This window comes from Urocitellus parryii, chromosome 11 (assembly GCF_045843805.1).
Source record: "Urocitellus parryii isolate mUroPar1 chromosome 11, mUroPar1.hap1, whole genome shotgun sequence".
NCBI lineage: Eukaryota > Metazoa > Chordata > Mammalia > Rodentia > Sciuridae > Urocitellus > Urocitellus parryii.
The window spans coordinates 111,391,796-111,415,549 of NC_135541.1; the positions used below are offsets into that span (position 1 = coordinate 111,391,796).

Genomic DNA, 23,754 nt, shown 5'->3' on the forward strand with positions numbered 1-23,754 from the left:
ATGACTTTGCCTCTATTCCTCTGGACACGGAAGAGGACTTGAGGCTGATGGCTTCTACCTCCTATCATCCCAAAGAAAGAAAGGAGATGCCTAACTAGCACTACAGGCTTCTTTACAATTATTGCCACTAAAATTGCTGGCATAGCTTGAATAAAATTTAAAGATACTTGACCTCCAATCTAGCACTCAATATTCAGGTTTTATAAGTAAATGCTCAAAAAACACTCTAAAGTTGAGAATATCTCTAGCCTCAACTAATACTCCCAAAGAATTCTGTCATTGAACACACTGCAGTTCCTCTCACCAGTTCCGGGTTAGAGGCTCCACCTGCACATGCAGGCTGGGAAACTTTTCAAGTATAGCTCTGAGAACTCTTCAAAAAACCCAGTGTTTGGTGAATTGCCTGTGCAACCAGGAGCTAGTCTGGTTGATGCATCAAGCCACAACAGTGAGGCTTGAGCAGGATCTCCCTCCTTCCAGAGATGGCCCAGCCTTCCCATGATGTTGGAACAGTGAATAAATCTTTGCTTTGAACTCTGTAAGCCTGGGCAGTGAAACACCGCTTTAGGGAATCTTTAGGTGTGAAAGTGCCAAGAGAAATGCTCATTTGGAGATTGACTCCTGTTGATAGGGAGAATTTCATGCTCTTCATGGATTTACTCATTCAAAGCTTTGAATTTGAATCCTAGTTGCACAGATATAGAAGAGATGGGCAAGAACTCATAAGCCCCAACCATGCTGTTTTGCTCACAAACTTCATCCTGTTTACCTCGAAGAAGAACTTTTCATAGTGAATCGCTTTGATGTTTAAAACCTAAAAAATAAATGCTCATTGTTAGAGATCAGACCCTCTCAGGGCTGATTTACCCATTGAGTTCTGCACCATCTATTTCTGCTTGTTTGTCTTAATTTCCCTTTTTTCTTATATTTCTAATCAAATCCTGCACCCTACTCCAGAGAACAGTACAACTGCACAACAGTCACTTAGGTTCATGATATCATGACCCTGCTGGACAAGAAAAGGGCTTGTGGACACACAAAGCAGGACCCGGCAGTGATTATTAAAACAAATTAAAATGTTTTTCTTACTTCCTCTTGTCTGTGTCTTCATCACTTCTTCCTGAGGAATTGTTCATGCAAGTTTCAATGGTGGACAGAGACTTCAACAAAATCCAATCTAGTTGATTAGTTCCCTTCAGTGTAATTGGTAATCATTCGTTTACATTTTTGAGGCTGAGTAAGTAAAGAAATACTTTCAAGTGATTCAGGAAGACATAATATTTTTCTTCTTTAAGATAGCATCTCACCATGTTGTCCAGGTTGACCTCAAACTCTCCATGCCTCTGTCTAGTATTCCTGAGGAGCTGGGATTATAGATGTGCACCACTGTGCCTGGCAGAAATTCATTTTATAGATTAGATTTGAGATGGTTCCATCATCCACAGTCACCTATCTCTGAAGTTCCCCCCCCCTGCCCCGGCACAAACCCACACATTGATAAGGAATGGAGATGAAGACAAAGATTTTGGCAAATAAACACCCATGTTGTAATATTAACACATTTGTGAAAGAGAAGCCACGCAATGAGCAAGCCACAAGAGTCCAAGGTTGTTAGACTCAGGCAGAAGGTACAGCATATAAGGCCCCAGTCCTGCCTTGGAGAATGAGGAGACCAGCACAGTCGCCCTTTCGGCTGCCCTTTACACTACAACAGGTTAGAACTTTCCATGTTTTTCTCAACTACGCTTCATGTTGCAAGGAATGGTGGGTGGAGAGCAGATGTGAATGTGGGATTTTCACTGTGATATTAGATGGAAGAAAATGAAAGTGTTATTATATAATGATATGTTTTGTCATGGTGGTGGAGGACCACAGTGTTTGACTCATATCCCACTCTAAGGCAAAGTATACTGGGTCATAAAATTCCTCTTCCTTCTACCAGGATCCTATCCTATACCCTCAAGGAAGAAATACTGGAGAATCTCCACAGACAGATCTGGCTGAGTTTCTTCCTCATTCTTTCAGCATGAGCCCATCTTTTTCTGTTCATCATATGGACACATGATTTTCCAAATACCAATCATAGCTATGTAGTGAAGTCCCCTTAATACAGCAAAAGGCCAAGGTTCAGATAGCTTCCTGATGGATGAACCCAGGAGGTTCTGAGAGGGTGGCTGTGTCCTTCCCAAATGCTTTGCCATATTAGTCTCCACATCTGTAACCATTGTTGTAACATCCTACAGAGTAAACTGGTGAAGGATTCGGGGGATTCTCACCCTAAAAACAAACACCTCAAAATGCTGGCTATCTATACAAATTGAGACATAAAAGCAGCAAGTGCCAGAACACGCTGCCCCTGATTTCTCCTTGCTGCTTCAAGTCTGGAACCCCAGGAAGGAAAAGATTCCCTCTTGTTCCTTCACTGAAATTTAATTAACTAGACTCATATCACAGGAAGACTCTAGTCTGTCAACACATCTGCCCAGACTTGTTTATACCCTAGTCCTCTATTTAATCCCATAGAGAATGATTTTCAAGTCATTGTTCATACTAGGGGCCAAGTACACTTTGCCCCAAGCACATAGAATTTCCCTGAAAATTATCAACTAGCTACCCCAAAATTGTCTGCATTCCCCATTTTGCACCTCTCTTGGAGAAAAAGGGGTTTATCAATTTTTGAATAATATTGTAATAGTGGGAAATCGCACTCCTCTAAAATACATGAATTTTTTATGCCTTTATGATTCATCTTTGTTACTTTAGTCCAGGGAAGCTTCAGAAATCAGATAGGAAATTCCCCATCCTCTTCCACCAGAAAATGCAGATGTTTCCCTGGGATTTTTGATTAACTTAAACAAATTAACCGGATCCCTTCTAAGCTAGTTGATCAGAAGGCCCAGGTCTATCAACCTGAGACTTCCAACTGGCTTCCAAAAGGGTGAATGGGCATTTTTGGTGAGTGAAGTAGAATTTGCTAGCATGGCTCTGGCTCACAAAAACTTATTATGTGGGAAGGCCAACGACCAAACAGTGAGGGATGGGGATACTTTTGTCCCTGGGTTGCCACTTGGTTACCCATGGTCTGAAGGAGAAGCTGTGCTTGCAAACATTTATTGAGGATTCGAGTTACCCTGGAATTTGGAGACTGAAATAACACCCGGGGAGTTTCTCCCTTGGCTGCACATGGTCCTGCATTTAGTCAGGAAACAGTAAAATTTCCAGTCCCTTGGCCATTGTTAGCTAGGATACCTAAAGTAAAAAATGGAAGAGAGCCTGAGTCTGACTGAGGCTAAAACAAGCTCAGAATTCAGTCGGCCTGAACTCAGACCACCAGCCTAGAGTGACCTCCTGGGAAAAGCTGCTGGAATAACAGAGAGCACCTCTAGGACTCTGGGCACCAGCTGGCCACCCATATGGGGAAGGACAGTAACATTCTATGGAAATCAGAAGGTTTGGTTTGAAGAAATAGTTTCATCTACTTTCATCAAATGGATGGTGAGAGTAACATCCTTAGAAGCAGTGTGTTTAAGTGCTACAGAGTGGAACAGCATGTTTGGGTTGATGCAGGATACACAGCTCCAGATGGAACCATCTCAGATGGCTCTTCCTGATGCAGACCCACACTAGGTTATCCCAAGGGAACATTTGGTCAGGGGAACTACATAAAGTCACTGTACAATGGCTTTCATGCTGAGAACAGGACTTGCCACATCCCCATAAATGCGGACTGGAGCAGCCCACATGAAGCAGCTTTAATGCCTCCTACACACGTGTGTGGAGCTAGACTCAGTATGACTGGGATATTCACCTGTTCGTCAGGCGTGTCCCCCATGTCATGTTAGATGCTCTGGTTAATGGGGACCCTTCTTCTTGGGCACGCTGTGCAACTGTACCTCTGAGAAAACATTTCAAGCTGGTGTCTCAGCTTCGCCTTATACGCTCTTAAAGATGCCAACATGAACAATAGGCTAATTAAGAGGAAAGTGGTGAAAATGAAGGCAGAATTACAGGATTTAACCTAGGGAAGGTGGACATTTTTCAAAAGGTCTTTGAGAATTAAGATGGATGTAGAAAGTGTTAAAGCAAAACTCTTGAGGCCCAGGCATGCGTGCATAAAAGGGCTTTTAGAGCCATTCGATACAAATGCTAGTCAGGAGAAGAAGGAACCAGGTCCTGGGTGGGTCCTACAGCTACCAACATCAAAAAACTACAGAATGGAAATGTCTGCCACACCAGAGCTAAGAGCTTTGTATGAATTTTGGGGAAGGAAAGTGCTGTGACCTCTACTGGCCATAGATCAGCAGGAAAATGCTGAGGGGAACTTTTTGAATAGGAGAATAATCTTAAGAAGTACTTGCTTCTCGAGTGTTCTGGGTGTAAAGCAGCTCCCAATGACCCCTTGATAGTCATCCTCCTGCCCTTTTGAGTTAAAGGCTTCAACATATGCTTAGGTTTATGGAGCAATTTCTAGGTTGTTTGGTCCTAATATTATCTATATAATATTTATCATCTTCTCAATTCTCTGTCCTCCTACTAAATTTAGGACATTTCAGAATATTTTACTCTTATGAAAAACATTGGTAGGGGTGAAAGCTATTGTTTTAATTTGGTTTTGCATCAGTGTAAAACAATGTACCTGACAAGAACATCTTAAAGGAGGAAACTTCTATTTGGGGTACACAGTTTCAGACTTCTCAGTCCATAGTTGGTCAACTCTATTGCTCTGGGCCCAAGAGTACATCATGGGGAAAGGGCCCAGCAGAGGAAAAGCTGCATAGTCATGGTGGTATCAGCAAGCAGAGAAAAAGAGAGAGAAGGAGCCTCAGGACAGATATGCCCTTCCAGTGCATGTGCCAGTGACCCACCTCTTCTAGCCACCTACCAACTGCCTATAGTTAGCACCTATTCCATCCATTCAAACAAGGATAGACAGATTAGGTTATAGCTCTCATAAACAAATCATTTTATTTCTGAATATTCCCCACTAACAGGAACTTTTGGGGAGACACGCACCATTCAAACCATAACAGCAAGAGACTATAAATGGAGAGTCAGAAGGGTACGGTGGTGCATGTTTACAATTCCAGGAACTCTGGAGTCTAAGGCAGGAGGAGAGAAGGTAGAGAGCAGATGTGAATGCAGAGAATCAATGTACATGGTCAGATAAAGATTTTAAGTAATCAGTTCTGCAGAGTTGAGCTGAGGAGCAAGGGTCAGGATGAGCAAGCTCATCACTGTGACAATATTCCTTGCCAAGGCTCTTTGCTATGTCTGGTGTTTCTGATATGATTCGATATGCCCAAGTGTCCAGGTGTTCCTGATTTAATTTGCTAAATAATTAATCAATGTGTTCCTTGTATTTGTGCTAAGCAGATCGTGGTTTTTGTTTGTACAAATAGGTTGTAGTATCTTTTTACCTTGGCATTTTACTGAAAACACAGTTAGGCACAGTTTGAAAGGTACTGTTCTATACATCATGGAGTAACTCAGAGCTGGGCACAGCCTGCTGTCCACAAATACATCACAATTCAAATGTGGATGACTGAGTCCCTCTGCTGGTAACTCAACAAGGAAGGGCTCCTAACAAGTTTGCTGCATGTAACCCAGTTGGGAGAAATTTTCAACATCATAATGCCAATATTCCAATGAGAAAGCTAATCTGGAATTTCTCAGAGAAATTAACACAAAGATTGCCCAGATGGCCAGGATTCTATAGCCAAACACCTGCTGGGTACCAAAAATCTTTTGAATAAGAAAGAGCAAAATGGTCTGGGGTAGAAGATAAATTCCTGGGACTAAAACATAAAATATAAACATATAAGAGCTGACATGTTTGAACAGGTTTCTCCATAAAGAAGCTCTGTCTCCTTTGCCTAAATATTTGATGGGAAGAGATACTGTGTCAACTGGGGGAACACTCCCCTATGAAGCATTAGAGAATGAACAGCTGTTGATGAACTCCAAAGGGAGGTTATAGGTGGAAATGAGGGTTGGTGAAATGAAGATAAAACTTTAGAGAAGAATTGTTATTTTTCAAAAGAATTTGATAGAGACTAATGATCCAGTCTGTTCTACATTCAAAATCCAATATTCAGGAGGTGAAAGTTGGTAGGAAGAAATCAGGCTCATTCAAGATCCACCGTCATCAGAAGTTGGAGGTGGGTGGTGTAGATCTTAAAATTCTATCTTGGGGTGCTCAGGGGAGCAAAGGGCTTTTATAGGGAGGGAAAGGAAATATAATGAAAAAATGGACAATTCGTGTTTCTTCTAGAGGAGTGTTAGTCACAGCATGAGTCTACTCCACCACTCGACCAGCACGTTGGTTTCATTAAAGAGGTTCTTAGCATAGAAGTTAGCTAGTGAGATCAAAATAAACACACAGACTCAATTACCTTTTTCTATGACCAGGTCCGAGACGGCTCTCCCCTCTGGCTTTCACCTCGAACCACCCGGTAGGGCAGCAAGGCTTACTCAGGGCTAGCAGGAGAGAGAGAGAGAGCACGCCAGGGAGTGGGCTTTTATTGGGGAACAAGAAATTCAGGGGAAAATTCCATCCAATGAAGGTCGAGGAGGGCAGCATTCCAAGGTCAGGGTCAGTGATTGGCCTCAGGGTCAGTGGTCAGTCACACCCCCACACGGACAGGCTCTCGCACCTGGAGAGGGCGGGGATTAGTTCCTACACAGTTTGGCCAGAGCGCCTCAGACCCAATCAGGGAGGTGCCCAATCACGTGGGAGAATGGCTCCCCACAGTCTACATTTTTTCCTCTGACAGGAACCTAACCATCAGCCTTGACTTTCTGTGGCTAATTTCTGTATTTCAAGGATACAGTTTTGTTTATTTTGTTTCATTTTGTGTGGTGCTGGTGATTGAACCAAGGAGCATTCTACTGAGTTATATCCCCAGCCTCCCTACCCACCCTTTTTAATTTTGTTTCAAGACAGGGTCTCACTAAGTTGCCCAGGCTGGCCTCTAACTCCTGATATTCCTGCCTCAACCTCCTGAATCACTGGGCTTACAGGCATACCCCACCATACCTGCCCAGTGCCTATATTTTCTCAACACATACATATTACTTCTTAGCAAGTTAAACCTCACACCAACTTTCAGGCTTTTTGTTAGGTGATACCCAGGACTAAAAACTAAGTAAAAGCATCCAGATATTCTTGGTTCTATAAGTTTAAAGAAAGACTGTCTGTCCATTAAAATATTAATGATTTATGTGGGAGAAACCTACCATTCAAACCATAACAGCAAGAGAATTATGTGGGGCTCTCCTTAAAATTTACAATTCTGGGCAAAAGGTGGGGGGCATGTAATCCTTGCAATTGGGTTGGGGAGGAGAAGTGAAATTCTATCAAGGACATCTCCTACAGGAGCTGCCTTGATTGATCTTCATGTGAATCCTTGCATCTCTTGCATCTCTTTTACCTGACCTGGCTGTATTATGGGTATGGACACAGTCTAATTGGGCAATGGTTTTCCTTACCAATACTATAAAATAGAAGGCATGTAACCATACCCTTACTACAATCTTAATAGCACATGCTAAATGAGCACCAATAAGATTACCTCAGCCCAAAAAATGTAGACTAATCTCTGGTGTGCTGGTAGGGACAAAGTCCTACATGGGATATTAATTGGGGTTTATGACTAAGGCCTCAAAGTGCATCCCAGTAACTACTGAGGTTTGGGACCAATTTTCACTGGAATTGCATTTACTCTCTTGCTACTGTCAATAAAACAAAAAATTAATCACAGAGTTTCTTCCAATAATAATAATATTTTCTTCCAATAATAATATTATTTTTTGTACTAACAGCAGTGCGATGGGAATACAGGTGCCATGGTAAACTGTGGGAAAATTGAAAGATGTTGAGGCAAGAAGAGGTTCTTAAAGACAAAACTGAAAAAGATTACCTGAAATATTTTGAAAGAATAATCTCTGGCCACAATAAGTAAAATTGAGGTGAGGATAGTTGGAAATGGAAATAAAGTTGCTGGAAGATGTCCTTACAGAAGTACTCTTTTTCCCATAGTTTTTACATAACAGTGGGGTTATTGTTACATATTTGTACACTTGCAAAATATAACAATATAATTTATTCAATATCATTCCCTGGCATTTCCCCCTTTCCTTCTCCTCTACCCTCCCTTCAAGAGACCCCAACACACCTTTCCTTTTCTTTTTCCTTTCTGGTTTCCACATATGAGTGAAATCATACATCTCTTCATTTTCTGAGTTTGTCTTATTTGGCTTAGCACAATGTTCTCAAGTACCTTCCATTATCCTGAAAACGATATCATTTCATTCTTCTTTTTGGCTGAATAAAACTCCATTGTGTATACATATTTTCTTCACCCATTCATTCATTGATGGACACTGAGGCTCCTTCCATAGTTTGGCTATTGTGAATTGTGCTGCTATAAACATAAGTATGCATATATTGCTATGCATAACCCCAGTTAATGTCCCATGTAGGTCTGTGTCCCTACCAGCACACCAGAGGTTAGTCTACATTTTGTGGGCTGAGGTAATCTTATTGGTGCTCTTTTAGCATGTGCTGTTAAGATTGCAACATACAACACAGATAAGCATATGTTGCTGACTTTAATTCTTTGGAATAAATACTGAGGATTGGTTTAGCTGGGGCATATGGTGGTTGCATTCCTGGTATTTCGAGGAATCTCCACACTGACTTCCGTAGTGGTTGAACTAATTTACAATCCCACCAACAATGTAAAAGGCTTCCTTTATCTCCACATCTTCTCCAGTATTTATTGCTCTTGTATTCTTGATGGCTGCTGTTCTAACTGAAGTGAGATGAAATCTCAATATATTCTTGATTTGCAATTCCCTAATTGCTAAAAATGTTGGACCCTTTTCTAATTGTTGACCATTTGTATTTTTCTCTTTTTAGAAGTGTGTATTTAGTTTATTTGCCCACTTATTGAGTTGTGGTTTTTTAGGGTTTTAAAAATATATTCTGGATATTAATCTTCTGTCAGAAGAACAGATAGCAAATATTTTATCTCATTCTGTAGGTTCTCTCTTCACATTCTTGGTCTGCAGAATTTGATGCATTTGATCCCATTTTTAACTCCTGAACTTTTGGAGATCAATTGAAAGAATTGTAGCTTAAGCCTATGTACTGGAATGCTGACCTTACATCTTCTTCAAGGGGTTGCACAGTCTCTGGTCTAATTTCTAGATATTTGTTCCATTTTGAGTTGATTTATGTGCAGGGTGAGAGACTGGGGTCAAGTTTCACTCTTCTACAGATGGATAACCAGTTTTCCCAGCACCTTTTGTTGAAAAGGCTGTCTGTTCTCCAATGTATATTGTTTGTACCTTTGTCAAGGATCAGTTGAGTGTATCTGTGGGGTTTGTCTCTGTATCTTTTATTGGTTCCATTGGTCTATTGTGTCTCTTTTTATGCCAGTACCATGGAGTTTCTGTTACTATAGCTCTATAGTATAATTTAAAGTTAGGTATTCTAATGCCTCCAGAATTCAGGGTGGGCTGCCTGCCTTTCTTTCTTTCTTTTTTTTCTCTTTCCTTTTTTGAGTTGCTTGGGTTACTTTAGATCTTTATTCTTCCAAATAAATTTTAGGCCTATTTTTCCTAGTTCTATGAAGAATGTGATTGATATTTTGATGGTGTTTGAAATGAATATACACATTGCTTTTGGTAGTATGTCCTTTTTAGCAGTATTAATTTGCCTATCCATGAACATGGGTTTTTTCCCCCCATATTCTAAGGTCTTCTTCAATTTTTCTCTATAGTACTCTATTGTTTCTATTGTAGATGTCTTTTGCCTCTTTGGTTAGATATGTTCCTAGGTTTTTAATGTTTGTTTGCTTGTTTTTTGAAAATGGACTTGTTTTCCTGATTTCTTTCTCAGCAAATACATTATTTGTATATAGACAAGCTATTAATTTTTGTATGTTGATTTTGTAACCTGTTACTTCAATAAATTTGTTCATTAATTCTAGCAGTCTTATGATGGAACTTTTTGGTTCTTTTAAATATAAGATTATATCATCTGAAAACAGTGAGCTTGACTCCTCTCTTTCCTATTTTTATCTATTTTATTTTCTTCCCTTACATAATTGCTCTGGTTAGGATTTTAAGTGCAACATTGAATAGGAATTGTGAACGTGGACATCCATGTCTTGCTCTGAAATTTTAAGAAATGCTTTCAGTTTTTCCCCATTCACTATGATGTTGACTTTGGGTTTGTTGAAAATTTCCATTAGGATGGTGAGGTAAGCTCCTTCTTCCCCTAGTTTCTCCAGTCTTTTTATCATAATTGGTGCTGAATTTTATTGAAAACTGTCTCTGTATCTATTGAGATGCTTGTGTGATTTTTATCCTTAATTCTCTTTAGATGTTGAATTACATTTATTGATTTGAGCAAGATTGGTGTTAGTCGATCTTTAAAGATGTGGTACAACTCAGCTGAAGATCCATCTGGCTCTGGGTTTTCCTTTGGTGGAAGGCTTTAAATTGTTATTTCAATTTTATTACTTGATATAGATCTGTTTCTCTTTTCTGTATTTTCCTGTTTCAATTCAGGCAGATCTGATACATATAGAAATTTGTCGATGTCTTCTAGATTTTCCAGTTTATAGGAGTCTAACTTTTCAAACAGTTTTAAATCCTCTGGCTTTCAGATGCATCTGCGATGATAGCTCCTTTTTCATATCCAATTTTGTTGATTTGGTTTTCTCTCTCTACTTGGTTACCAATCATATTTATCTTTTCAGGGAACCAATTCTTGTTTCATTGATCTAAACCCACTTGAACCCACTTGAATGACCCAGTTAGGGTCATTAGTAGGACATAGTATGTAGATAGGGTGTGACTGGAGGAGATAGGTCATTTAGGGCATGCCCTTGGGGTTTATATCTTGTCTGCAGCAAGGAGAGCAATCTCTCCCTTTCTCTCTCTCCTCCTGATTATCATGTCCTGAGCTGCTTCCTTCTACCTTTCTGCCATGATGTTCCTCCTCATCTCAGACACAGAGTGATGAAGTTGGCCATCTTTGGACTGAGACCTCTGAAACTGTGAGTTCCCAAAAATCTTTTCCTCCTCTAAAATCGTTCTTATCGAGTGTTTTGATCAGAACAGCAACAAAGTTGGCTGAAACAGATGGGGTCAGAAATTCCTATCAGTAAACACAATAGTCACAAACTAGACCTGGCATTAAACAGCAGATATCAACTCTGCCATTCATAGTCTTATTAACTGCAACAACACGAATGTTGGGGACACCAGTTTTGTAAACTAAGTGGTTCTAAAAGAAAGTAAGTATACAGTTCATTAAGAGAACAAAAAAAATATTACAAGGTAAAAGAAAGTTTACAATGTTCCAAATATCAATAAAGAGAAAGCATAAGAAATATAGCAAGTGATCACTATAATAAGGAGAAAAAATAAAGAAACTAAGAGAACGAGAGAATAAGAGAATTTGGATATTAGAGGGAGAAGAAAGAAAGGAGAAGCAAAACAAAAATAGACAAGAATTGTAATCCTCAAAAGATGAGATAAAGGTAAATAATAATCACAAAAGTTGTGAAAAAATAAGAAAAATGTGTATCAATGAACCCATTAGCACAGCAAAAGCACCAAAAAAGAAAACAGAAAGAGATTCTTAATAAAAATGAAAGAATTTTCTCCATTGAGGTAGTCAAAACTATTGATGAGGATGGATGATCACTGCTGATGCCCACCTTCCTTTCCATTTCTTCTTTGGTTATGCACCCCTCTTAGAGCATGGGCTAGGAGTTGTTAACACCTTTCTCTTTTTGTTTTGCTCACTGAGTTGCAAGCTGGAGTGGCCTAAAATTGATGCTGGTTGTAGACCTGGAGCTAATTACCACACAAATAGGAATGGTAATATCATGGTTTAGATGTGAGGTGTCCCCCAAAAGCTCATGTGTAAGACAATGCAAAAAAAGATTAGAAGTAGAATGATTGGGTTATGAGAGCCTTAACCTAATCATTGTATTAATCTACTTGAATAGATTAATTAGATCATAACCAGTATAAGGTAGGATGGAATGGGAAATAGTGCTAATTGGATTTTTGTCTGGACAGGCCAGATCCATAATCTCCCAGATTGGAGCTGTTGCAGTGTGGGGGTGGAGAGTTCTAGTTGATGGTGCTTAACTCTAAACAGGCCTTTGGACTTTCTGGGTGCTATCTGCTCTGTGGAGTCTAAATCAACACACTCCTAGGGCTGGGAGATGCTGATCTCTGCTGGGAATCTGGATCTCAGAAGTCTCCCAAAAAATCTAAGGTAAGGGAGCCAATCCTCCATAGTTCTCTTATACCCCGCTGCCCATAAATATGACTTTTTCAGGTTTAGTCTAAGATAGTGCCTAGCCTCAACTCTCCACGTGCCAGTTGAGAAGTCCACGGCATTTTTCAAATATCAGTTTGCTGTGCAGTCTCTGGATCAGCTAAGTCCAGACTGCTTTTCTTCTCGACAGGGTTTTTCCAAGTCAAATATGTCCATTGTGTTTCTCTCTGTGTGTGTTATCCTTACTCTCTACAATTAGTTGATGCTGCTGTTGCTGTCACAACAATCATCTTGGCTTTAATGAACTCCTTCTTGTCCTTTGCTCAAGGCACACAAATGTGAGTCCAAAACATTATGACTGCCTCATACTGAATTTCAGTGAAGTCCCTCTTTCAGACACTCTGAAAAAAAAGCAGCACATTCACTGCTTGAATTCTGAGCCACAGAACAATGGAAACACAGCCTTCCTCTGATCAGACATCTTGAATCTCATACAAAGAATTTTTTGACTCAAGTGGCCATGGTCTGCCTGTAAGGTATGCCTCTGGCAGAGACTTTTGTTATAGTATGAGGCAATTGTGCATAAAAACCACTTATGACTCTTGACCACATTTATTTTTTGTGAGAGTTGACCACAGTGAGCCCATTTTGGTTTGCACCACTTTCACATTTCTTTTCATCTTTCAGAATTAATCAAGCTACCTTCAGAATAGAGTTCATAAAATCAACTTGTATGGGCTGGGGTGGTGGCTAGAGTGCTTGCCTAGCATGTGTGAGGCACTGGATTCGATTCTCAGCACCACATAAAAATAAATAAAAGGGCCACAAACAACTAATAAAAATATTTTTTTTTAAATCACCTTGTAACCTGAAATACCATGAAGCCTTCCTAGGTAGATGCACTCTACTAGGCATAAAACTGCCCAAGGAGACCTGAATCAAATGGAAATGGTTTTCACAGGACCATGCTATAGAGGGAGGCAGGAAGGAGGTAGTCATGAGCACACAACCCATTTCCCTAGGATTGGAACTGTGTAAAGAGCTGCTGGGGTCTGTCAATACTTGGACCAAGACCTAGAAACATCTCTTAACTGACCATAGAGACCCACTTGGTTTTTGGCTGGCACAAACCAAGTGTGAAACAACATCAGATTTCCATAGAAGCTGTTAGAACTGAAGTAGTTTATGGGTGACAACTCCAAGTTGAAATGACAACTCCTATTTCCATGGAAGTTGCTCTATCTGAAGAAGACAACAAATCAGCTCAATGGATTCAATTGCATGCTGAGAAATTGAATAGTAATAAAAGCTCCTGTGTTTGTCTTGGTGGGTGGGTGGGTGGGTGTAGAGTTCTGAATCATGGTAAGTGGCCAAAGCCTGCCCACATGGTCAGGAAGAAAGCACTGGAAACCTGGTACATTAAGAAGGACAGCAATGCAGGGAGCAGCACTGCAGACATTTTAGAAGTGCATTCAAATTGGACATGATGTCCATCAGAAAAACCTCCTTCTAGGTTGGGAAGGTTGTTAGAGCTATCAATCCATGTCCCCATGAGACCAATGAATAGGGCCACTTAGGTCCACAAAATGAGTGGATATGGTACTGCAGAAAGAGAGAGATGGGCTCAATCAGGATATAGTCTTCTCCCACCCTTTTAGGATCATGAAAAATTTTGTTTGCCAAGAACAATCCTGCTTGAAAAGTGAAAAAAGATGGGCAGGGAGTCTGCAAAGCTGAGGGGTCTCACCCTGGGAGACACAATCTATATAATATGATCAACTGGATGAATTATTGAGATTGAGTGGAATTCTGAGAATGCGGCAGATTCTTTTGAGATGTATATCAGTGTGATGTGAAGAACCCATGTTCCATAACCAGGATGTGATACTAATTCACACACACACACATATATTAATGGTATATAGTAATGATACAAATGTGTGTGTGTGTGTGTGTGTGTGTGTGTGTGTGTTCCTGACAGAAATCCCTCCCTAAGGCATGCCATGCCAAAGAAGGCCTTCGTTCTTCAGGGATCCCGCCCTATACCTTCAAGGAAGGAATGCTGAAGAGTACGAACAGACTTACAGACTTGCCTTACTCAGTTATCCATCCCTTTGGTTAGCATCTAGTCACCCTCTTGTTCTCCAATCACATTTTGAAACGATGTTCCATGCTTCCATGATGTCTGTTTAGTAAAGTGTCCATAAAAACCTCAAGTGTAAGGTTCAGAGAACTACCAGACAGGTGAAGACATGCAAGTACCTGCATGGTGGTCTATCCAGGAAGAGCAGGTAAGACAGTGCTCCTTCCTCCACACCTCACCCTGTGCATCTCTCCATCTGTAGGCTTTTAAGTATCTCTTTTAATAACACCATGCACCTAAGCAAACACTCATCTGTGTTCTATATAAACTGTTCAAGAAACCTAATCCAACTTAATGAGGGTAGCATGGGAATTTCAATTTGTGGCTAGTTGCTCAGCACAAGTGAAACAACATGGAGTTTGTAACTGCCATCTTCAGTGGTTGGGAGTCATGGGGGCTGAGTCCTCGCTCATTTGGGATCTGACACTATCTCCAAGAAGAGTGTCAGAATTGATTCAGAATAGAGGACAATTGATTCCTCGCTTGCAGGTGAACAGAAATCCCCCATATAGCTGTGGGATCATGGAAGTGATCTCTGTTGTGAGAGAACAGTAGGAAACTAATTTAAACTAATTTAGGGTTTTCCCTTACACCATCCCAGGGCCTTTTGTACCCCTGTACTCACTGGACTTCTCCTTTTACCCTCTCTAGCATCACCTTTCATCGTACCTGCTCCCTGCTGTGTTCTGTGTCCTGCATTCACCATGACTGGGTGGAGCTGCCTGGTGACAGGAGCAGGAGGGTTCCTGGGCCAGAGGATAATCCGAATGTTGGTGCAGGAGAAGGATCTGCAGGAGGTCAGGGCCCTGTATAGAGTCTTCAGACCACAGAACAGGGAGGAATTGTCTAGTAAGTGAGCTGGTGCTTGAGTGTGTGGCTCCATTATGAATCCTGGGTGTGTGGGGGGGTCTCTTTGTCCAACTAATAAAGGAAATTTGGAGTCTTAAGACTCCTCCTATGTCTGCACATCCAGAGGAATCAGGTGGCATTATAGAAATGACACAGCACAGCTCTCCAGTGACTGGATTTGACACAAACCAGAACTAGACATGGTGACCATCAAAAGCCACTGGACCTCTGGGACACTTGGGTTCTCTCCTCTGCCTACAGAGCTTTAATATGCTGAAAGATTGTGACTTGGCAATTGGTATGCGACATTTACAGAGCACCATTCAGCAGGAGACCTTAGTAGTGGGACCCTATCTCTCTTGTCCTGTTTCTGGTATGCTTCTTGGTTTGTTTTTTTGTTTCTTTGTGAGGGTGGGGTCATTTAGTCTCATCAATGGCATTGAAATTAAAGGAACTGAAAATAAAGGTGAATTTGTTTTAAAGTATGTGTGTGTGTGTGTGAGAGAGAGAGAGAAAGAGGGAAAGAGAGAGTGAGAGAGAATGAGTGAATGAATTAGCACATGACAGGGCATAGGGCAGAACAAAGACAGACTGAGGACTAGCATCACCACACATGCCTCGCCTGGATTCCTCCTACATCTCTCTCACCACCACTCTCTTCTCTTCACCCCACAAAGAAAGTGACTGCAGATTTGGGGTAGCTACCCATTATTCAAAATTGCTTCCCCAGGGCCAATGCATTAGCTGCATGGATAGTGCATTTCCAACCTGCTTCATCCCCAGAACCTCAAGACAATAATTTGGGGAATTTGAAAAGGGGATCAAACCTCTGGACAGTGAAGACATTAAAGTTTTTTGGGAGAGGTAACTGTCCAAAGTCTTCTGATTATTGGAGAGAAGACCACAGATTAGAGCCTGACCTATAGAGCCCCACCACTTGACCCTTGACTGACTCTTAACAGACTCTCTCATTGATCCCTGTTTGCCTCATGGATTTTCTGCCACCCTGCCCCACCTGGAGACACAGGTGGCATGGAGCACATTACCCTGCATACAGGGGTACCTGATTAGCACTCTGCAATCATACCCATCCCAAAGCTCTTCCGGTCCCTTTTTCACATCTTCCAATGTACCATTCCTCCCCTATCATTTTCAATGGGGTCTCTTTTTTACATTAAAGAAAATTAACATAAGACCAAGACTCTTGGTAATGATTACGTCACACAAATATTTGCAATTTTACATCCGATGACAGGAAAGAGTGATACTCAGCATACAGGAATATCCTGGCAATAGCTCAAGTCCTGCAGAAAGGAAAAAATGGAAAGTAATTCTGAGTTCTTTCCTTGCCAGTCTCATATTTTGGTGCAACACGTTCGCAATGTAGACTCCTTAACTTCTCAGGACAGCAATAGGAGAAGATGAACTCCCAGAGGTTAATTAATTTGTCCCAGGGCCCACAGCAAGAAGGCATGTGGGGTTTGAGACCAGGTGCTCCAGTTCCAGCATTCTTATCTCTTCAAGTCTACTTAGTCCAGCTGTGTATCTCTGGTTCTCCTTCGAATACAGATCATACCAGAAAAGCAACTGGGTCTTCCAGCTACAACAGATGCTAAATCCTCAGTGTCTTGGACAAGGTGGGACCTATGGCTCTACCATGAAGTCCCCAAACTGCCCTCTTCTAGCTCTCAGGGTACCTGAGCACTAACAGTGAGGGTTCACTTCCATCTGTGATTTGGGCTTTGCTCCCTGTTTAAGCAGTTCCTCTGAACCAGTTCCTGAAGGCAGCAGCAAAGGAGACTCAGAGGAAGGAGCAGGTGCAAGAGACTTAGCCAGAGCAATGCCACTCTGAGGCCAACCCCACCTCCTTCTCATACCCCTACCCTGCCCTCCTCCACTACAGGGCCTTCCTGGAATTGCATGGAAGGGAAAGGAGGCTGGAGAATACAAAATTTAGCAGAGGATTAAGGAGACAAGCAGTTCTACTTGGACCCCAGAAAGGGCCTTCCCCAGCCCAGCCCTTCCTCTCTGATTGTCCCCCTTGCAGTTCTAGTGCCATATGACCCATTTTAATCCAATTGGCTTCTTTATACTCTGCCTCAGAAAAGTTGGTCTCAAACAATCAGTGCTGCAGAGGAAAGTAAGGAAGGCTTGGAGGCTGAGCCAAGGTGGATCCTCCACTAGAAGTATGTGCTTAGAGCTGTCCCTGATTTCTCTAAGCCTTGCTCTCCTCACCTACACAGGAGACAGGGACATCCCATGAGATAACTAGGAAAGGAAGGAAGCAAACTAGAATTTATGTGTAAATTATAAAGCACAAGTAGGATATTGACGCAGACAGCATACAGCACACAGTGGGCTTTATGGGCTAATTTAAGGTGACAATGTGCTTGGCAGAGTCATTCCTGAAGGATTGGAGGAGCCTGAAGACACTGATGTTGTATCCACTGCCTAACGCCAGGTTGTTGCAGTGTATGTACTTTGGAAGCTGATTTATTTTCAGGATCAATGTCTGCTTTTGATAATATGTGATAAGAGACATTCCCATTAATCTGTTGATTACTCTGCTCTCTCACACCCCATAGCTGTGCATTTGATATGGTGAGGCCAAGGTTAGCTTCCTGTGCTACAACCCTGCCTCTACTTCTTCAATTCCAAATCCACACAGGATTCCTCATTCCCTACAGAACTAAATTCTGATCCTTCCCTCACGTCCAACTCTCCACAGCCTCAGCTCTCTTATTAAAATTGATGAATGTCTCATTACTCTAACAATTCGAATGACCTAGACACACTTATAAGTTCACTGCTCAGATTCATATTCATATTGAAAAAGGATTAAAAAGAGTTGTCTGTTCTTTCCAAGTAAGTTCGACACATTCTGATTTGTGAGCTTTTTGTTACTAGTCCTTTCTAGGAAAGGTGCCCCTAACTAATATCTTCTCACTATGACTGTCCTTGAAAACCTAGCTGATTGTCACATCTCTGAGGAAACATCCAGGATCATTCAGAAAGCTTTCAATGATCTGCCTTTGTCCCCACAGAGTTGCAGACAAAGACCAAGGTGACATGGCTCGAAGGAGATATTCTGGATGCCGAGTGCCTGAGGACAGCCTGCCAGGGCATCTCAGCCGTCATTCATACAGCCGCCATTATTGGTACCGAGAGTTTCATTCAGAGACAGACCGTCATAAATGTCAATCTGAAAGGTAGAGTGGCCTGGGATGACATGGGACAGCTGAAGCTGAGGGTAGCAAAGCAGGATCAGGAGGGGTAGAGAAGCCCCCGTCATGGAAACCTGTGGTTCTCTGGGCCAGCTGTCTTTGCTCACCCATCCCAGCTGACAAAAGCTCAGGGATGTTATTCTGAGGGTTTTACATGAGGAATCCAGGGCTGAGATAGGGCAAGGCCCCACAGATAATCTCACAACTTTGTGGTCCATCTGCCATGAACCTCTTTCTACTGTTCCTTGATTCCAAACTTACCTGATTCTCACTCCAAATTCTTTTATTTTAAAATTTGCTCTTTTGAGATATGCATGACAGTAGAGTGTATTTTGACATATTACACATACATGGAATAAAATTTCCCATTCTTGTGGTCATACATGATGTGGAGATTTACTGGTCTTATATTTATAGATGAAGCTAGGAAAGTTATATCATCTCGGCTGTCTTTCACATAGCCTCTATTATTGATATCTTTGATGCCAGACACACCATCATGGATCTCAATGGGAAAGGTAGAGTGGCCTGGGAACGAGACGGAGCAGATAGAGCTGAGAGTGGCAAAGCAGGATGAAAAGGGTAGACAAGCTCCTGCCCCCGGCCCGCTCCATGAAATACCTCCTGTGCTCTGACTCAGGTGTCTTTGCTCACCTATCCCAGATGAAAGAGCCAAGAGCTGTATTCTCAGGGTTTTGTTTGAAGAATACATAGCTGAGACAGGGCAAGGAACCTGGCCAAGGCCCAATAGGAAAATGGGAATTTAACTCACACCTGTGTGAGTTCGTCTGCCATGAATCTCTTTCTGCTGCTCCTTTATTCCAAACTCACCTTGAGTCTCCAAATTCTTGAGATCCATCCACCCATTGTCTGCCTGGGCAGAAAAGACTTTGCAGGTGCCTCCTCCTTAATGCTTCTAGCTCTTGTATCAGGGCTAATGAGAACATCCAGAGCCCTGATGCTCACCTCAGAGAAGTATTCTTCTCCAGAACACTAGCAAAGCAGGCCCGCAGAGGTTTGCTGAGACACAATGGTCCAGCACTCGCCAACCCACGATGCTTTTTTTCCGGCAATCATCATTATCCATTGTCCACAATACTATCTCTTCATCTCCCTCTGAGTCTACTCTTGTGGAGCAGGCCCTACAGGGGTGACCAAAGTAACCCCTCCTTAGACTCTCATTACTAAACGCTAGGCGCCTCTTTATAATTTGCTGACTTCTTTTACTTCAAATTAGATGCATTTGCCTAAGGAAGCTTGTTAGGCTGAGCCCCAGAGGCCAGTCACTCCCACACCAGTGCAACCCAAGCCCTGGCCCTTCTGTCCTCAATGCCTTGATCTCCACATTTAATTACTCAGAGACTCCTTTTCCAAATCCACCAAGAGGAGCCTGTTGCTCTTTCACATCATTACCTAAAACAAACAAACAAACAAACAAAAAACCCTTCCTGGTTCCCATATTGCCGTGTCCTTAACACAACCACACACACACACACACACACACACACACACACACTCTGCAGGATGAGCTAGGACTAACCAGAATTTCATTACTACTTCCTGCCTCATGAAGCCTACCCTCTGCTTCATCCAACAAACATGATTTGAAATGAAAGAGGCATTGTAGGAGGTACAAATTACAAATATGTTGTCAAGGCTTAGAAAATACTACACAGTTGTGCTCATTTTTTCCCTGTTAGCAAACTAAATGTTCTTCTAGAGAACATTTTATATTTTTTAGAAAACCAAGGCTCTCTCTTGAGAAAATCAGATTGCAAAAATATTCTAAATGATAAATAAATGAATTCTTATATAAATAATCCTCTGTCCGGGACATTCCTTCCTTCTTTAAGGCAAGGTAGTTCTGCACTACCTCCAGGACCTGAAGGTCTTCACTATTCCATGAGTTCCACAGAGTTCTAATATTAGAGGTGCTTCAATAGAAGGCTCACCTTTCATTTCAATTTCAACCAGGCTCATCAGAAAAGTTCACTGCAGGTCTCCAGAATGCTAAGTAAAGGGAATGATGATCACCTCTTCTGTTCACAACTAAGTAAACAGAGTCATAGGGTTGGAGGGACCTTTGAGGGAACACACATTTAGTAACAGAGGCTGGGTCTCCAGCACCTCCCCAAATTTCAATAACCATTTACTCAGTGACTTAAACAATATCCTTGTGACAAAGTTTTTATTGGTCTTCAACAAATGTAAAGCATGGCAACACTGTAATGTCTATTGAGCTGTGCATTTTGCCCACAAACCACTGTGCATGAGCTTATGTAATGTGAAATTCCAACTGTCCTTGAAAGTATGGTCTTCTGAATTTCTAGAATTAAAAAGGACCTATTTTTAATGAAGTGAGATGCATGACAAATGTTTTTATTTATTTCTTTACTATTTTCTTGATGGTGATAGGACCAAACCTGTGACCCAATACAGGCTAAAGAAGTACTCTACAACTGAGTTATATTCCCAGTACTAATGGGATTTTGTTAATATTCAGTTCGACAAAATATAAACTGGAAACACTATGTACATTTTTTTTTTTGCACTAGAGATTGAACCCAAGGGCACTATAACACTGAGCTACATCCCCTTTTTATATTTTTATTTTGAAATAGGGTCTTGTTAAGTTGCTTAAGGACTCACTAACTTGCTGAGGATGGCTTTGAACTTGTGATCCTCCTACCTAGCCTCTTGAGCCACTGGGATTACAGGTATATACCACCACACCTGACTTCTATGTACAGTTCTAAAATCAAACTATACACACACCATCACAAATACACACATATTACAAAGTACAGACAGGTCTATGGGCCCACAGGCAAGAAATTCTTCCTTATAGAATACAAATGTCAATCTCTTTTCTTCATTTTCCTGGGACTTTACCATGGCAGATGTAAATCAATGACAAGGAATAATGTACTTGGATCAGGAGTAAACCCCTCTGTTGGGATAATAGATGGAAATATGGGAGACTCTGTGGCCATGGTGCACTCTTAGGTTATTTCCTGACACTGACAACTTGCTCCCCATGGACAGGTACCCAGCTCCTGTTGGACGCCTGCATCCAAGCTAATGTGCCATTCTTCATCTACACCAGCTCAATAGCGGTAGCTGGACCCAACTCCTACAAGGAGATCGTCCAGAATGGCCACGAGGAAGACCATCATGAAACGACATGGACGGCTTCATACCCTTACAGCAAGAAGCTGGCTGAGAAGGCTGTGCTGGCAGCTAATGGGAGCACTCTGAAAAATGGGGGCACCTTGTGGACTTGTTCCTTAAGGCCCCCATACATCTATGGGGAAGGAAGCCCTTTTCTTTCTGGATTTGTGAATAGGGCCCTCGGGAACAATGGAGTCCTGGAAAATATAGGAAAGTTCTCTGTAGCTAACCCCGTCTATGTGGGCAACGCGGCCTGGGCACACATTCTGGCCTGCAGGGCTCTGAGGGACCCCAAGAAGGCCATGAGCATCCAAGGACAGTTCTACTACATCACAGATGACACACCCCACCAAAGCTATGATGATTTCCATTACAACTTGTCCAAAGAATGGGGCCTCCGCCCTGACTCCAGGCTGAGACTTCCTCTCTCTCTGAGGTACTGGCTTGCCTTCCTGTTGGAGACAGTGAGCTTCCTTCTGAGTCCTGTTTACAAATATCAACCTCCCTTGAGCCGCTATTTACTGACAACATCAAATAGTGTGTTTACCTTCTCCTACAAGAAAGCTCAGCGAGATCTGGGTTATAAGCCCTTAAACACCTGGGAAGAAGCCAAAGAGAAAACTGTGGAGTGGATTGGCTCCCTGGTGGAAAAACACAAGGGAGCACTGAAGGAAAAGACTCCCTGATAGGCAGATGGTAGGGAAGGGGGCCTGGGTTTTGTCAGGAGCTATAGGTCAAGCTCCTCTACCTGGCTCCCTCTAGAAAGTGACCAATGAACCATCCCAGGTTCTTTGACACAATGGGTACAAGGGGAGTGACACAACTTAGAGGTTTCCTTGAGCCACCCGGAGCCTCTTGGTTTTATTCCCCCTCTCCAGTGCTAAAGCATTTCTTTTCTTTGGACATCTCCCATTCCTTCATAAAACTTCATGAAAACATCAAGCTGGGTGTAGGGGCACATGCCTACGACTCAGGAGTCGCAAGTTCAAAACCCGCCTCAGCAACTTCGAGAGGCTCTAAGCAACTTAACAAAACTCTGTCTCAAAATATTTAAAAAATTAAAAATTAGAAAAAGGACTGAGGTTTAATGGCTAATCTCAACTGGGTTCAATCACTGGTACCAACCAACCAACAAACAATAAAGGACCCAGAAACTGTCATGGCAGAAAAGACCAATAGATTTAAAATGCATACCAGGAGAAGGGTGTTTCTATGAAGACATTCTTTCCACTGTCCCTTCCAAGTCCATGTATGGCCACCTTTCGGTCAAAACAAGAGGATGGAACTAGGTGGGGAGAGAAGGGATAGGATCTGAAGGGGACTTGAGATTGACTATAATGTATGAGGTTTGGGGCATGAACAGAATTCCTGCACCAGGCCCACAGATAAAACACAATGGAGTCCCTCCTGCTAATCTCCACACCCCAAGAAAAAGCTTCACAAAATCAATAGCTATGTTTTTAAACAGGCCAGGTGGAGCCAGCATGACAATGATGTGCACTGTGCTTTAACATTTACAAAAAAAAAAAAATAACTTTGAAAAACCCTTTTGTCTATTTTGTCTGGTTTGGTTCTCTTTAGCCCCTTCATACCCTTGAAAGCCACCTTGTTTGGTAAGTTCATTGAACATCCAACGTTTGATGGATGTTGTCTGTATCTCAAACCACAATTAAAAGCTAATGAACATCTTTAAACTCAATCTGTTGAAGGTTTGCATTTTGATACCTGGGAATATGCAAATCACTAATTCTGTTGAGTTGAGCTATCACTAAGGGTACAGCTTAAGATTTTCTTCTGAGCAACAAAGAGAAAAAACACTGAGGAGCCACATGCAACTCTTTAAGGGACAGAGAATCAGCAGTGAGCACAGGGATAGAGTGTCCCCAAGTAGTAGGTAAGGTGGAAAATGTAGCCTCCCCTCTGGCAGCTCAGATGTCTGAAGAACAAAAGCCAGTGCAGCCCAGCTCTGCTGAGGTATGCACACCTTCCCCAGGTCTCAACCAGCACCACAGGGAGCATCATAGGATGTCCATGAATAGTTGGCAAGGAACCTCTCTCTC

General features: G+C 41.9%; 1 protein-coding gene across 1 annotated transcript; it reads left to right on the forward strand.

Annotated features, from left to right (window-relative positions):
* Positions 1-1,686: 1,686 nt before the first annotated feature.
* Positions 1,687-22,380, forward strand: LOC113200308 (3 beta-hydroxysteroid dehydrogenase/Delta 5-->4-isomerase-like). The gene is made up of 4 exons (XM_026413703.2): positions 1,687-1,714; positions 15,102-15,299; positions 18,344-18,508; positions 21,569-22,380. Exons 2-4 carry the CDS (start codon positions 15,155-15,157, stop codon positions 22,378-22,380), a joined length of 1,122 nt encoding a protein of 373 aa, XP_026269488.2. The 5' UTR covers positions 1,687-1,714; positions 15,102-15,154.
* The last annotated feature ends 1,374 nt before the right edge of the window (positions 22,381-23,754 follow it).

Bases quoted from the DNA above. Each gene is read 5' to 3' on its own strand.
- LOC113200308 (XM_026413703.2), top strand. From the start codon at position 15,155: ATGACTGGGTGGAGCTGCCTGGTGACAGGAGCAGGAGGGTTCCTGGGC. The intron at 15,300-18,343 runs GTAAGTGAGCTG...TTGTCCCCACAG, and splicing joins GAACAGGGAGGAATTGTCTA to AGTTGCAGACAAAGACCAAG. The intron at 18,509-21,568 runs GTAGAGTGGCCT...CCCCATGGACAG, and splicing joins CATAAATGTCAATCTGAAAG to GTACCCAGCTCCTGTTGGAC.